The sequence below is a fragment of the Mastigoproctus giganteus genome, chromosome 3, assembly GCF_048544385.1.
Source record: "Mastigoproctus giganteus isolate SK-2022 chromosome 3, ASM4854438v1, whole genome shotgun sequence".
Lineage (NCBI taxonomy): Eukaryota > Metazoa > Arthropoda > Arachnida > Uropygi > Thelyphonidae > Mastigoproctus > Mastigoproctus giganteus.
This window is the reverse complement of record NC_143577.1, coordinates 28,765,777-28,782,637: the sequence shown is the minus strand read 5'-3', so window position 1 is coordinate 28,782,637 and position 16,861 is coordinate 28,765,777. Positions and strand designations below refer to the sequence as shown.

Below are 16,861 nucleotides of genomic sequence, written 5' to 3'. Positions count from 1 at the left end.
TTCGGCATCCTCCGTATTTGCTGGTGATGTGCTCGAACCCGTCTAATCAAGAAGCGTGTGCTACACACTGCTGCTGCTCCTTCTTACCTGGCTATGGAGGTGCCACAACCTGGAGCAATGTTACATTAAGGGCAAGTTACTTCTATGGATAAAGGGATGGTTAAGTGCTAGAAGGCAGAGAGCAGTTATCAACGGACATTGCTCTTCACGGACTAATATTATTAGTGGAGTTCACCAGGATTCACTACTGGACCCATTGTTGTTTTCAATATTTATCAATGATATTGATGAAGGTATATCAGGCTTATTGGATAAGTTTGTAGATGATACAAAGGTCGGCAATGACAGCCATCAGGGTGAGCAACTGCAACAAGATCTAGGAAAATTGGGTTGATAGGCAGAGAAATTGCTGTTGAAGTTCAATATTGACAAATGCAAGATACTCCCCATATGAGTAACACTAACCCCAGAATAACTTATCAACTATGTGATACTCAGGGCAGTGGAGAATGAAAAATTCCTGGGGGTAATTGTGCATTCAGATGTGAAGTGCTCTGTTCAGTGCAGACATGCTGCCAGGACGACTCATGGGTTTTAAAAATGATATACAGAAACTTTTGCTATCAAGAATAAGGATGTGATTATCTTTTTGTAGGATGTGATGTGATTATCTCATGATTAGGCTGCATTCTGAGTACTGTAAGAAAGAAAGCTTATATAGCATCAGCCAAAAAAAAAAAAAAAAAAAAATTATTTCACCCGTCCACTCGAACAAAATGTTTGTCTAGTTCTGCCTTGATTCTATTTAAGCTATCAACTTCTACGGCAGATGGAAGTTTGTTCCAGCAATCAACAACCCACTGGCTACTAAAGGCAAACTTCCGCACATCCATCCTACAACTACCCTTCCTCAATTTGAATTTATGCCCTCTCGGGCAATTCTTCTGAGCAAGAGGAAGAATCCCATCAGCATTGAGCATGCTCAGGCCATTCAAGGCTTTATACACCTCAATCTGATCACCTCCCAGGTGCCTAGTCTCCAGACACTGTAATATGCAAAACTTAAGCCATTCTTCATAACAGCAACCCTTTGTTCCATTCACTAATCTTGTTGCCCTTCTCTGTACTTGTTCTTAAAATGAGGCCTCCAGACCTGTATACAGTACTCAAGGTGTGGCCTGACCATTGCCTTATACAAGGGAATAATCACCTCCTTATCCCTGCTAGAAAAATTCCTGTATATTATTTGACAAGACACCGTGAGCTACTCTTCTGCACTGCTCAGAAAACTTCATATCTGCCTGCACAATTACCCCCAAGGTCCTTTTCATTCTCTACCACTGTCAATGTAGTACCACACAGTTGATATGTTACTCTGGGGTTACTTTTTTTTTTTTTTTTTATAAAAAACCCAAACATGAAAGGTATCAAAACCTATAGTACTTAGTAACGTGCATGGGTTGAAGAAGTATTGGAAGGGGGGGGGGGGGGGGTTGCCCGAAACTGTGCCCTAGAGACTAAACATGGGTTTCACCACTTCAAGCTTCCAATAAGCAAAGTGGTGGTATTTCACCGGTTGATGAAAGTCATCTAACACTTTCCCATATGCAGTACTTTACATTTGTCAATGTTTAACTTCAGTCGCCACCTCTCAACCCATCTGCTCAACGTTTCTATATCCTGTTCCAGTAGGTTATTGTCATTAACAAACCTGCCGACCTTCGTATCGTCTGCAAACTTGGACATTGAAGCTGATATACCATCATCAATATCCTTAATGAATACAGAAAATAACAATTAATCCAACACTGAACCGTGGGTTACTCCACTAAAAACATTAGTCCATAAAGAGCAGTGCCACTGATTACCACTCTGCCTTCTCCCACTCAACCATCCCTTCATCCGTAGCAGCAATTTGCCTCCAATACCAAACTGCTCCGATTTCCAGCAGTGTTCCATGTGCAACAGTATCAAAAGCCTTTCTAAGGTCCAAATATATGATATCAAAATTATTCTTTGCATCCAGTTCCTTTGTGACTACATCATAGTATCCAATCAAATTGGAAGACAAGACTTCCCCATAAGAAACCCATGCTCTGTACGAGCTGTAATTGAAATCTTGTCTAGATGATCCTGCAATGCTTCTTTAACCAGTGCCTCCATTAATTTCCCTGGAACAAAAGTTAAACTAACAGGTCTGTAATTACCTGTGTCTCCCTTTGATCCTCCTTTGTGGACTGGGATCACATGTGCACATCTCCAGTCCATGGGTACCTCCACTGAGTTCAAGGAAGCTCTCATAATTATGGTTAAGGGTTTGCTGCTGCCTTTAATATAACTGGGTAGATTCCATCCACCCCAGGTGCCTGGGGTGGATTTCTTATGTTTATCATCAACATTTTCTCCTCCACTTTACTCTCAGTTATTACAAGATTATCCGGCTTACTGCCAGAGTTTAACACAACTCTGGCAGTAACTTCTGTTCTCTGCCACATGTCTAATTAGTTCACCTGACATCCATTTAGGCCTAAATCTTGAACAATATTTCTTAGTTGGTATGAAAAGCCTAGTAGCTTCCAAGATTAATTCTTTGAATGATTTCCATTTTGAATTTGCTGTTGGTAACATCATCAGTTGGTCCCATCATATAAAACTTAAATACTGTCTCAGACTACCATAGTCACCTTTAAGAAAGCAAAAACCCTTCCCTTTACCCTTGATGGTAGTTACCTTTTTGAGTAAATCCCACTTCAGCACACTGATCACTGCCACCTAGTGGTTCCCTTATCTGCAGATTCTTAATGCATGAAGAATCACTACTTATAATCAGATCGAGAGTATTACTCCCTCTAGTTGCCTCCTGAACATGCTGCTGTAGAAAATAATCATCCAATAATTCCACACATGCCTTGCTAGTGTGTGAGTGACCAACCCACTTATTCCAGTCAATCTCTGGGAAATTAAAATCCCCCATTATAAGACACTCTGATTTACAGGCCCATTCTATTTCCCTTCTCAACTGCTCATTATACTCATCAGATTCATTAGGCCTATAACACACACCTACTCTCGTTTTTCCTTTCCCAGTGCTTATGTCATGCCAAACAGACTCAACATTGTATTGTCCACCAACATCAATTGGATGCACTTCCTTAGATTTTATGTGTTTCTTAACTAACAACATAACCCCTCCTCCCTTCCTGTCCTGTTCATCCTTCCTGTACACATTGTACTCCCAAAATTCCAATTCTGCACTGTTTATATCTTCGTGACACCATGTCTCTCATATATGCCAACAGTATTTGCCTTTGATGTCTTGATCAGCACTTCACACTCATCAAATTTATTAACTATACTCCTAGCATTGGTGTACATGCAAGTATACATGTACCTGTTTCTACTCTTAGTTACCTTAACACAGCCCATATATTTACTTGTTCCACTATGACTCCCAACAGTCCTGGATATCCCTACTGCCTTGCTTTCCAGGCTGCTTCTTATTTCAATAGAAGCAGTGCAAGAATCACTCTCACTTCTGCCAGCAGCTACTATTAGTCTGTGTATCTCCCTCAAGCTAGCTCCCTCCGACCCATATAACTGTGCCTTGATAGCATTGGCAAATATTTTTGCAGCCTTTCTATTTAAGTGTATCCCATCCCTGTAGATGCAGTCTCTCCTCTTAACAAGCACAGACCAGGCTGAGAAAAACTTTACCCCTTGAGCTTTGCACAATCTCTCCAGGGCTGAATTGATCGACAAGGCTCTCATCATATACTCCCTCTTATCGTGTCTGCGCAGAATTGCAGACACTCTCATATATGCCAACTTGATATCAATGGTTCCACTGTTGATGATCCTGCTCAGACGGCAAACAAACAATGAGTATTTTGCATCTACATTCACACATGATTAAGGTTTGAAAATGGCAGAAGGTTATCAAATTGTAGCAGAGTGCTTAATGATTTTGTAATAACTGAGAGCAAAGTGGAGGAGAAATTGTTGAAGTTAAACATAAGAAATTCACCTGGGGTGGATGGGATCTATCCACTTATATTAGAGGCGGCGGCAAAGCAACTAAGCAAACCCTTAGCCATAATTATGAGAGCATCCTTGGACTCAGGGGTGGTCCCCACGGACTGGAGATATGCAAATGTATCCCCAATTCACAAATGGGGATCGAAGGGTAACACGAGTAATTACAGACCAGTTAGTTTAACTTCTATTCCAGGTAAAATAATGGAATCACTGGTTAAAGATGCATTGCAGGATCATCTAGACAAGACTGCAGCAATAATTCAGACAAGGCATGGGTTTGTTAAGGGAAAGTCTTGTCTGACAAATTTGATAGGATATTATGATGTGGTTGCAAAGGAACTAGATGCAAAAAATAATTTTGATATCATATATTTGGATTTCAGGAAAGCTTTTGGCACTGTTGCGCATGGAAGACTATTTTACAAATTGGAGCAGAATGGTATTAAGGATAAGTTGCTACAATGGATAAAAGGATGGTTGAGTGGGAGAAGACAGAGGGTGGTAATTAATGGGTGCAGCTCTTCTGGGACTAATGTTATTAGTGGAGTCCCACAGGGTTCGGTGTTGGGTCCTCGGTTGTTTGGTATATTTATCAATTATATCGATGAAGGTATATCATGCTGTGTCGACGTTTGCAGATGATACAAAGGTTGGCAGGGTTGTTAATGACAGTAATGGAAGTGTGCTACTGCAACAGGATCTAGATAATTTGGGTAGATGGGCTAAGAAATGGCAACTGAAGTTTAACCTTGACAAATGCAAAGTACTGCATATGGGTAGAAGTAACCCCAGAGAAACGTAATAACTGTGTGGTACTACACTTAAGGTGGTAGAAAATGAAAAAGACCTGGGAGTAATTGTGCAGTCAGATATGAAGTTTTCTGAGCAATGCAGACAGGCTGCCAGGGCAGGTCATGGGGTTTTGTCAATGATATATAGGAATTTTGCTAGCAAGAAAAAGGAGGTGATTGTCCCTATGTATAAGGCAATGGTCAGGCCACGCCTTGAGTACTGCATACAGGTCCGAAGGGCTCATTTTAGGGAAGATGTCGATTTGCTTGAGCGTGTACAGAGAAGGGCAACAACATTGGTGAGGGGAATGAAGGGATCCTCTTACCAAGAGAGGCTAAAGTTCTGCAAATTGCACTGGCTGGAGACTAGGCACCTGCACGGTGATCTGATTGAGGTGTATAAGGCCTTGAATGGGTTGAGCATGCTGAATTCTGATGGGATCCTTCCACTTGTTCAGATTACGAACCTGGGTATAAATTCAAATTAAGAAAAGACAGATGTAGAATAGATATGCGGAAATTTGCCTTTAGCCAGCGGGTGGTTAATTGCTGGAACAAACTTCCATCTGTCATTGTGGAAGTTGATAGGTTAAATAAATTTAAGGAGGAATTGGTCAGGCATTTGGAGGGAATGGTGTGATTTTTTTTTTTTTTTTTTTGGCTGATGCTGCATAAGCTCATACACTTGCTTTCTTGCATCACATGCCACCACTACTACTGCTATTTTCAAATTCATCCCTAACTCACGGCTTTTTTTCAGCATTGACTTGTACTTGTTAAGTAATTCTGCCGGTCACCTACTCTTAATATCATTAGTGTCAACGTGTACAACAATATCACCCTTTGTGCCTGTAAAATACATCTGCTCTACAACGTCATCAACCTTTGCCCCAGGTAGACATACCCACGTCCTGTTCAACCTATCCTTTTTGCACAATGTTCCCCATTTCCCTGACAATAGAGTCACCAACAACAACTAGTTCCTTTGGGACCAGCACATTATGCCTTGGGGGTTCCGCTGTGTTGCATGGTGTTGAAGTGCAAGCTCTGGCTTTGATTTGGGCAGCTGAGTGCTTGATGGGCCCCTCAATTTAAATCCTTCGAGGGCATCCACTCTGTCCTTCAAGCTCTCATATAAGCCCATAACAACGCTGAGTTGGCACCTGATTTCCTTGCACTCCTTACATCGTGCACACACAAAGACATTCCCTTTGGCAATATCATGCCCCATTCCTGATTGCTCCGCAAACATCAAACAAGCAGTGTATTTCAAAAGACTGATACAGAGGACAAACACACTGCCTGCACAATTACTCCCAGGTCTTTTTCATTTTCTACCACCTTAAGTGTAGTACCACACAGTTGGTACGTTTCTCTGGGGTTACTTCTACCCATATGTAGTACTTTGCATTTGTCAAGGTTAAACTTCAGTTGCCACTTCTTAGCCCATCTGCCCAAATTATCTAGATCCTGTTGCAGTAGCACACTGCCATTACTGTCATTAACAACCCATTTAAATGAGTAGAGAAAGACCAGTAAACAATGGGCTTTCTTTACAAACCATGAAAACACTTTCCATAACCAAATCAAAAATGAGAATAAAACCCCAACATGAACAACCATTACCATGTTTTTAGAACTCCACCACATGTATTGTAATTTCAAGAACCAACCATTGTCACAGTGAAAAATTTATATATTTATTGATCCTCATCATTAGACCTTTTCAACTCTGTGTCCTTTGAGGTTAACTACTTAAAAAAAGTAATTAATTTTCCAATACTCTGTATTTGCAGAAATGTAATGAAATTATAAAATGATATAAGATGGCTTCATATTTTATGGTGACAAAAATGCAAATAGTTGTATTCTAAGATAAAAGAGAGGGGTAAAAAAAAAAAGCAAAAGAACTTTAGGACAAGAAAATATAAATATGAAAATAACTTACTGTATGCTTTTTGGCAAAAAGTTCCTTTAGAATTCCATTACAATATTTTAGCTGTTCTGATAGCTTTCCTTTCTTTGGCTTTGTAATATTTTGCTGGAAGGATAAACAAGGTTTTGAGCAAATGTGAATAGTTTGAAAAAACAATGGCATGTGTGCAGTGTTTTTAAAGCAATTTCAGGCATATATAAATTTTTTTTTTTAGTCACTGATGAACTAATACTATTAGTAAATATCAGCAAAACACTGACAACTAAAAAATAGCAATACAAAACTTTGTGGACGGAAAACATCATGTTCATACAAGAGCACATTCCAAACACCCACATAGAGATGCAATTAGGAGGCTTCAGCAGATCAGCAATATTGACCAAAATGTAAAATGCTGAGGATCAAGTGGCACTGGGGTCTCCTTCAACTCTGTGTTAGTCTCACTGCGAAGACGGTACAGTACTTCTTCACAGTGTACAGGCAGAGATGAAGAGTGTGGTGTGGGTTTATGAAGAATACTGTGTGGGGTATGTTGGAGTACTGTTCCTCTGGCCATTTAGCCACAGAGTTGATAGTGCCCACAGTTATGAATGCAGTTTATAACAAAAGTCAACAATTACATGCATTTTTTAACATATTCACTGCCTGCCTGATGCACGCACACACACACACACATCAAAGTTTTTCATTGATCTGAATGGGAAAAAAAAAAAAAAAAAAAAAAAAAATCAACCTGACTTTAAGAACCATTTTTCTTACAGTTGCTGTACAAAAAAAAAACTATTTCTGCCAAGCATCCTTTACCAGATACTAACTAGTTCAGCCACAGTGAGAAGAAAGCACCAAAAAAAAGTGTCTGCCTTCTACAATCTAGAAAAGATTCAAGCCTATGACTGTTGAACTCTGTGCATGAAAGATAGACTGCAGGTGGCAGAAAATACATTAATGTACAAAAGCATCTTCTGTGTAGGTGTGTATGCGTGCAATAAGTATAACAATGGGGTGAAAAGTTAAGCGGTAATTGAGAGATAAAAATACAAATAAAAATAATACATTTGCACCTGAGTATGCAAAGCATACAAAAGTTTATATATATATGGTAAAATTAATAAGTCTGTTGAAAAGTGCAAATATGGATGCATAAATTACACAAAATGCCGAAACTAATAGGACAGCAAAAATTGGAGATGTTGAAGGCATAAGAAAGAGAGAGAGAAAGAATGTGAATATCCTATATCATATAAGGAATTAAGCAAAATTATAGGTTGAACTGGATAGCCAATTAGAGAGAAGGGAACTGTAAAGTAAAAATGATCAAATTAATAAATATATGGAGTAATAGCAAGCATCAGATAAGAGTGGGAAATTTTGTTTATAAGTCCAAGAAAGGGGTAAAAAAATTATAAAATTAAAATCTGACATTAGCTAAAAATAACTATTGATACATAATCAGGTATTTCATCAGGGGACTACACCTGATCATGTATCAAAAACTGCATTTTTATACTTGTCCATACCTGTGTAAGAAAATTAAATTTAAGAATAAAACTAAGTGAGAGCAAATAGGGAGGTAAAGCATTTGCGATATCTAAAGGACTAGATAGATCTCACCCATTACAGGACAGGATTGGAGAAGGTACAGTGTAGGAAACTTACAAAAAAGCTAATTTTTTTTTTCATATTATTTTGGTGTCAGTGTTTTTTTAATGCTTGATGCAAAACAGATCCAGAAAGAATCCTGGATCTGTTTTGCCTTTGTATGAAAGGTGCTTTTGCCTTTGACTTCTTATAATTTATTAGATTAACTGTTGTTGGATTTTGCCGAAACAAACTCCAAGCTTTATTTTTTGCTTTTGCATTCCTCATTCCACCAATAATTATAATGCTTACGACCCGGGGGATTTGATAGTGGTATCGTGTCTTTTAGCCACAATTAGGAGATGTGACGTGATGTATTTTGTCACATCGATAGGCTGGAGACAGATGTTTTCCCCATCAAAAGATATTGATGACTGGAATTTTGCCCAGTTTGCTCGGGAAAATTTCCATTTTCTGCAGGGTTGAACTGGAGAAGTCTGTGCTATTAATAGGTTGCATATGATTGGGAAGTGATCACTACCCATTGGATCATTTAAAACATACCACTCTACGGTCAGGACCAGTAATGGAGAACAAATGGAGAGATTGCTGAAGTATGTCCATTTGGGAGCTGAACGTGAGTGTGTGTGCCAGTATTGAGTACGGTGAGGTTTAGTGCCTCTATAAAGCTCTCAATGAGTCGACCTTGTCTATCTAATTTAGGATCACCCCATAAGGGATGGTGCCCACTGAAGTCCCCTAACATATAGAAAGGTGGAGGTATCTATATAAGGAGGTCTTCAAGATCTTTTAAACAGTAAGTATGGTTTGGTTGTAAGTAGATTGATACTAGTGTTATTCCAATATGGAGAGTTATACGTACAGCAACAGCTTCTATTTCAGTTTGAAGTGGAACATGTTTAGCTGGGATCTCTGAATTTATCAGGATCGCTACACCACCACGGGCAGCATTGGTTGTATTATAATCCCTTTGATAAAGGCAATAGTTCTTTATTGAAGGAGAAATTTGCAATGTTAAGTAAGTTTCCTGAAGATAAATGGCAACTGGAGAAAATCAATTAATTAGATCTTGGATATAGTCTGCATTGCAACAAAAGCCTCTGCAGTTCAATTGCAAAATACAAGGCATTACTTGTGTTTAGTTGATGGAGATGATTTCGACTGCTTTTTGAAGGTGACTGGTTTATGACACTACCAATTTTTGTTTGTCTTTTTTTTTTGGAAATCTGGCCGACCAGTGTCCATTTCTTCTTCTTCGGCATGGATTTCTAAAATAGGATCTTGCTGTATAGATCTGCCATCTGTCTGTGTCCATGGTTGTGTCCTGAATATTTTTCATAGCATTTGAGTTTGTAATACAAGATGTGGTAGCAATCACTGGTGGAGGAGATACCACTGGTATTTTCAGAGGTGTATTATTTGCTTGGTCTGTGGTCTTGGAGTGTTGCTTGCATACAGTTGGTTGTATCTCAGAGAGGACATTTCTAGCCCAATCAGAAACTGATTTATTAGTAGGGACTGTGACATCAGTTTGAACGGAGACTGCTTGATATTTTTTTACAGCATTTGCATAGGTAATATTTTGGTTTATAGTTGGTGCAACTAGTTTTCTTGCTTCTTGGTAACTGACTTTGTTCTCAGCCTTGTATTTTGCTATTTTTTTTCTCGGTTTTCCACTTTTCACATGTCTTGGAATATGCATGGTGGTTGCCTTTGAAATTTGGGCATGCCATTTTTGTAGCTGTACAGTCATTTTGTATATGGTCTGAGGACCCACAGTTGGGGTAGACAGGAATTCCTCTACATACAGTTTGAGAATGCCCATACTTTTGGCATTTATAGCATCTTAAAGGGTTGGGAATGTATGGGCGAATGCTACAAAATAAATAACCTGCTTTTACACAGGAGGGTAAGTTTGGCGTATTGAAGGTAAGAATAATATTTCTGGTAGGTGTCAGTTGATTATCTTTTTTTAATCATTCTTTTTGCTTCAATTACATTCTGTCCCTGCAGTTCTTGAGTTATTTCTTCCTCGGTGACATTTAATAAATCCCAACTAGATACGACACCCTTAGATGAATTTAGGGTTGCATGAGGAGATATTTTTACAGGAATTCCAGCAAAGCTTGTTAGTTGTAGAAGCTTTTCAGAATGTCTTTGATTCATGGTTTCTATAAGTAAGTCTCCTGATTGCAGTCTCTTCACCTTCATGGTAGATCCTGCAATACCCTCCAGATGTTTCTGTATAACAAAGGGAGACAATTTACTCATAGGCTGGTTATTGAGAGAGTGGTGGAAAATTAAGAAAGATGAGCAAGGTTGCTCCATCCGATCAGTCTTCAATCTCTTTGGGTTGTTGTTATTGATGTCAATATGGTCTGTATTTGCCATGTTTGCTCCTTTTCGCCCTTGGCAAGAGGACTTTTCTGCCGAGCTTTCCCGGCATCGCCACGGGGAGGCAGGAGCAGCGCCACAAGGAGGCCAAGCAGTTAGAAAGGTTAGTTGTTAGTAAAGAATATATATATATATATATATATATATATATATATATAACAAAAAAGAAAGGTGAATTTCCTTTCTCTGCCCTTACTTGACACTTTACAAGTATAGAACTGATTTATGATAAATGAACTGCTGACAGAAAACAATATAGCTTAAAAAGAAGTTTTATCTCTGAGAAAAATCACTGTTTGATTCGCACTAGATATGCTTGACCTCGAATTCGCTTGGCACCCGGGACCAAGCAAAGCTGAGTGTCTTTTCAACACTACTTTGATAGTCATTTATTCTCCCTTTGCTGACACATCTGCCTCATTTGTTTAATTGCTTACTTCCCTGTCACATGGGCACAGTTCACTTTGACCAATTTATCCCCCCCCCTCCACACACACACTTGGGATTACGTCAACCGATATAAATATACAGAGAACTATTGGCTCATTTCTTTGGTCTCCCATACAACCCTACATTCCCTACACTCTGCTAATTTCGTCAAGTCCAGTCTGATCCTACAGTAAGTTGTCAATACCTGACTTTATTCTTTCATCTTAAGTTTACTTTGTTTATTTTCAAACTGGGCATTTTGCCCTCTTTCAAACTTTCACTCATTTTTTCTTTGACAGAATTTATCAGTTTAAATTTTATCATAATTCTTGCATTTTACTTTTATTTATTTATTTTTGAATTATATTCTTGTTATTCCTTCCTTTTTGGTCTCTGTCGGGTTGGCTATGTTGTATATGCTTCGTACATATGCATCGTAAAAGAAACAGAAACCTTGCTTATTGCTGTGGTTCCTTCAGTTTTGGCCGCTGGCCCCTTGAAGACGCAGTTAAAATCTCAGGACCTACATCATTAAGTATTATTTTATTACTTTCAGTTATTTTTATGTTAATCTTAATTTTATTATTTATTTTCAGGTAATCTGCTTTTATTATGCAGGTTCTTAATTTATTCCATTGTAATTACACTTGACAGGTCAGCAACCTTACTCAATACACTTATCAAATACATTTGTCTATATTTCATTATGGTTGCTGGGTATTTCTGCTATAACTAGTAGTCCTGGATCATAATCAGATTTATTAATTAATTTTTGTCATTTCTTTTTTAGACGTTCAGATTTATCACTACATCCTATTAGTTTTATTTATATCACACACACAGCGGATTCCGGTTATTTGGGCCAACTGTTAATGGGGGGGGGGGGGGGGAGAACACAGTGGATTCCGGAAATTTGGGACAAATCTTAAAGAACAGAACCTAATTGAGAAAATAGCCAGGGTTTCCTTCACTTAATTGGGACAACATGCTGTTTTATTGAGGCAGGAGACTGCAGCAGTCAAGAATATCCCCCCCCCCCAAATTGTCTCCAACTGAACCACGTGGTCTGGTCAAAGACAATCGTAAGCACATCATAAATTGCAATAAATAGGAGCTGGTTAACGTGATCATTGGTTAGTAGAATCAGTCACTTTATAGAATAAAATTGCAAAAAACCAATTCAAATAATTAAAATGCACTACACTTTCACTGTTATCATGTTTAGTTATAAGACTCAATTTTACACACCTTTGTGATATTTTTCTAAAGCGCATTTCTCAAGGTCACAACCACAAAACAATAAAAACAATTTGCAGTTTCCGGTTTATTGGGCTTTTCTGTTAGTGCAATCTATTATAAATGGTTACTAAACTCAATCTTATTGCATTTGCGATAACACAGATAGGTGGAATTCTGTGTTTTTACGTTATTATGGTGTTTCCCCCTTCACTAACACTTTCAATCATATAAAAGACATCTATAAATTTTCAGAATCTTCACTTCATACCTATTTTTAAGCTTCGTAAAGTTGTAACTCCATATCTCACTTGCGAATATCGTGTTAGTTGCAATTTGTGAATGCCGTGTTCTTTGTTATTGATTGCTTATCTTTTTTTATTGTTTTAAACTTCACAACAAAAAAAAAAAAAAAAAGTCAGTGAACAGAAATATCAATTAGTTAGCATGTACATTAAAGTATTATTTAAGTTATGCACGTAAGCGTAAATTTATTTTTATTTTGGCAGCCTGCACAAAATATTCTTCCAATTTTCATATATCACTTAATTTTGTTAATTGGTAAGGTAATAAAGTGTAAATTTGTGCTTAATATATTTTTACTTTAATATCCTGGAGATAATATTCCTCCTGTTTTTGCTTATTGGACTCGCCATTTAATAGAATTAAAATTCAATCCACACACTTGAACAAAATGTGTTTACTTCATATTGTATAGTGAACAGTATTTTATTATGAAGACTCCATCGTAATGTGATTTGATGGTACATTGAATCATCCAATGCAAGAGGCCCACTGTATTTTTACCTATTTGAAAGTGTAAATTTGTGCTTAATATATATTTTAACTGTAATAGCCTGAAGATAATATTCCTCCTATTTTTGCTTATTAGACTCGCCATTTAATAGAATTAAAATTCAATTCACAAACTTGAACACAATGTGCTTGCTACATATTGTACAGTGAACAGTATTTTATTAAAGAGAACCCATTATGATGTGATGGTACATTGAACCAATCATAATGCAGAGGTCCACTGTATTTTTACCTATTTGTGTAAAACTTTGCATCATTGGCTTACATCAGAACCTTCGGGCTCATTTTCAGGGCGGGTGCTTAATCGGGCCAAATTGCACTAGTCCCAATGTTGTAGTAGTAATCAAGGTGTGTGACGCAAGAAAGCAAGCTTATGTAGCATCAGCCGGGAAAAAAAAAAAAAAAAAAACATTTCGCCCATCCATTCCCCCTAAACATTTGTCCAGTTCCCCCTTGAATTTATTTAAGGTATCAACTTCCACAACGACAGATGATGAAAGTTTGTTCCAGCAATCAACTACTTGCTGGTTTAAGGCAAATTTTCGCACATCTATTCTATAACTGTTTTTCCTTGATTTGAATTTATGGCCCCTCAGATATATAATCTGAGCAAGAGGAAGAATTCCATCAGAATTGAGCCATTCAAGACGTTATATACCTCAATCAGATCACTTCGCAAGTGCCTAAGTCTCCAGACGCTGAATTTGCAGATCGTAGACCTTTCTTAGTAAGACCACCCTTTCATTCCCCTCATCAATCTTGTTGCCCTTCTCTGTACTCCCTCAAGCAACTCTACATCCTTCCTAAAATAAGGCCTACAGACCTGTACGCAGTACTGAAGGCGTAACCTGACCATTCCTTTATACAAAAGGATAATCACTTCGTTTTCCCTACCGGCAAAATTCCTCTATATTATCAATGATACCCCATGACCTGGTCTAGCAACCTGTCTGCACTGCACAGAAAATTTCATATCTGTTACTGTTATTAACAATCCCGTCAGCCTTTGTATCATCTGAAAATTTCGATATTAAGCCTGATACCTTCATCAATATCATTAATAAATAAAACAGCGGGCCCAACACCGAACACTGGGGGACCCCACTAATAACACTAGTCCACGAAGAGCAGTGTCCATTGATTACCACTCTGTCGTCTCCCACTAAACCATCCTTTTGTCCATTGTAGCAACTTGCCTTTTATGTCATACTGCTGCAATTTGTACAGTAGTCTTCAATGGCCAACAGTGTAAAAAGCTTCCCCGAAATCCAAGTATATGTTATCGAAATTATTTTTTCCATCCAGGTCCTTTATAACCACATCATAGTATCCAATCAAATTTGTCAGACAAGACTTTCAGATGCCATGATGTGTCGAATTATTACTGCAGTCTTATCTCGATGATCCTGCATTGCATCTTTCACCAGTGACTCCATTATTTTCCCCCAGAACAGAAGTTAAACTTACTGGCCTGTAATTACTCGTGTCACCCTTACCACCCCTTTGTGAATTGAGGATACATTTCCACATCTGTCCATGGGGACTTCCCCTGATTCCAAGGATGCTCTCATAATTATGACTAAGAATTTGCTTACTTCCTTTGCCACCACCTTTTATATAACTGGATAGATCCCATCCACCAGAGGTGCCTTTCTTATGTTTAACTTCAACAATTTCTCCTCCACTTTGCTGTCAGTTATTACAAAATCATTACCCACTCTGTTACAGTTTGATAAACTTCTAGCATTTTCCTCCCTTAATAACTCGTGTGAATGTAGATGCAAAATACTCATTCAGATTATCAGCTATCTGAGCAGGATCATCAACAGTCAAACCATAAATATCAAGTGGACCTATCTAATTCATCCCCTTCCTTCTAGAGTTTATATAACTAAAGAAGTCCTTGCTGTTTTTCTTAGCATCCCTTGCCAACGATTTCTCGAAACACCTTCGTTAGGCAAACGAGAATTTCTCGTTAGGCAAACGCCTTCGTTTGCCTAACTTCCTTTGTGACTTGATTACAGACTAGCTTATAACTATATCATAGGCTTCTGTGTCACCTGATAATTTATATGCATCTCATGCATTTTTCTTCTCTGACATGAGTCTTATTAGTTCATCTGACATTCATTTAGGCCTAAACCTTGAACAGTATTTCTTAATTGGTATGAAAAGCCCAGCAGTTTCCATGATTACTTCCTTGAATGCTTCCCATTTAGAATTTGCTGCTGGTAACATCATCAGTTGGTCCCACTGTATACAAATTAGAAACTATCAGAGACCACCATAGTCAATCTTTACGGGAGCAAAAACCCTTCCCTTTACCCCTGATGGTAGTAATATCTAAGTAAATCCCACATCAGTACACTGTGATCACTGCCACCTAGTGGTTTCTTTATCTGCAAATTCTTAATGCATGAATAATCACTGCTGATAACCAGATCAAGAGTATTACTCTGTGGTTGCCTTCTAACATGTTGCTGTAGAAAACAATCATCCAATAAAGCCACAAAAGTCTTTTTTTACTTTCCCAATGCATCACAGCAAACTCAACATTCCATTGAACATCTATGTCAACTGGATGCACTTCCTTAGATTTTGTGTTTCTTAACTAACAGCATATCCCCTCCTGCCTTCCTATCCTGTCTATCCTTTCTGTACACATTGTACTGAGCAAATTCCAATTCTGCACTGCTTATATCTGTGTGACACCATGTCTCTGATATCCCAACATTGTGTACCAAATAACTGGAATCCAGTGTGTGGGGAGGAGGGGGGGCTAATAGTAATATTAACTCTGAAGTAATTATGTTTGCCAACTTTTTAATAACATCAAATATAGGAGGAAAAAACTTTTTCATAATAACAAGTACTATAAACTGTAATGATTTTTTATTTTGTTATAAATATGTGTCTTTTGGTTACCATCAAAATGAAAAATGGACCTATGCAAGCTTTACATTATCGTCCCTCAGTAATGATAATTAAGAAAAACAATATAGTTACATATTAACATCACATTGTTTGCCATACTTCAGAGAGCAAATAAGCTGATACTTTTATGTGAAAAATTTGAATATAAAAGCACCAAACAATGAGCTGTAAATTTATTTATAGACTTAAATATACTTTAAATATTTAAATTTATGTACTTTAATTATTGTTGGCATTTCTCATACTGGAAACATCTCAACTGCAGTGTGAACTTTATACTGAGAGAATCTAGTTATCCACTGATGAAGGGATAACAATCTCTTGAAATGGTAGGGCAATGATACTCAGTGAAAATAAATAGCAGTATACTTTGCATGTACTGGAAGTGTAAGAGCATGACTCATGATATGCTTTCCAATATGAGATGTACCATATTTGATGCTTTTATTATGGAACCTTTGATTTTCTAATATAATCATGTATTCCAATTATGCAATTGCACTATTTTATATTAAAAAGCAAAACTTATTGAAATTGAAGAGGCCTGTGGTACTGGGTTCCATAGATGAATAAAGAAATTCAGTACCACCAGTGAGAATGGTAACTAAGTTTTCAATAATAAACAGTAACTAAAATTAAGTAATTAACAGGAGCTTTTGAGGTTTAAGTATCTCTCTGTAGGCTGTGTGAA

The 16,861-nt window shown here is 37.7% G+C and overlaps 1 protein-coding gene across 11 annotated transcripts in view; it reads right to left on the bottom strand.

Moving 5' to 3' along the window:
• The window catches only part of LOC150087831 (bromodomain-containing protein 2-like), a 676,121-nt gene that overhangs the window by 417,690 nt on the left and 241,570 nt on the right, over nucleotides 1–16,861 (bottom strand). For all 11 annotated transcript variants that reach the window (XM_090369219.1, XM_090369215.1, XM_090369216.1 and 8 more), the window contains one exon: nucleotides 6,775–6,867. In XM_090369219.1, the coding sequence (XP_090225345.1) occupies nucleotides 6,775–6,867 (93 nt within the window). The remainder of the gene's footprint in view (nucleotides 1–6,774; nucleotides 6,868–16,861) is intronic.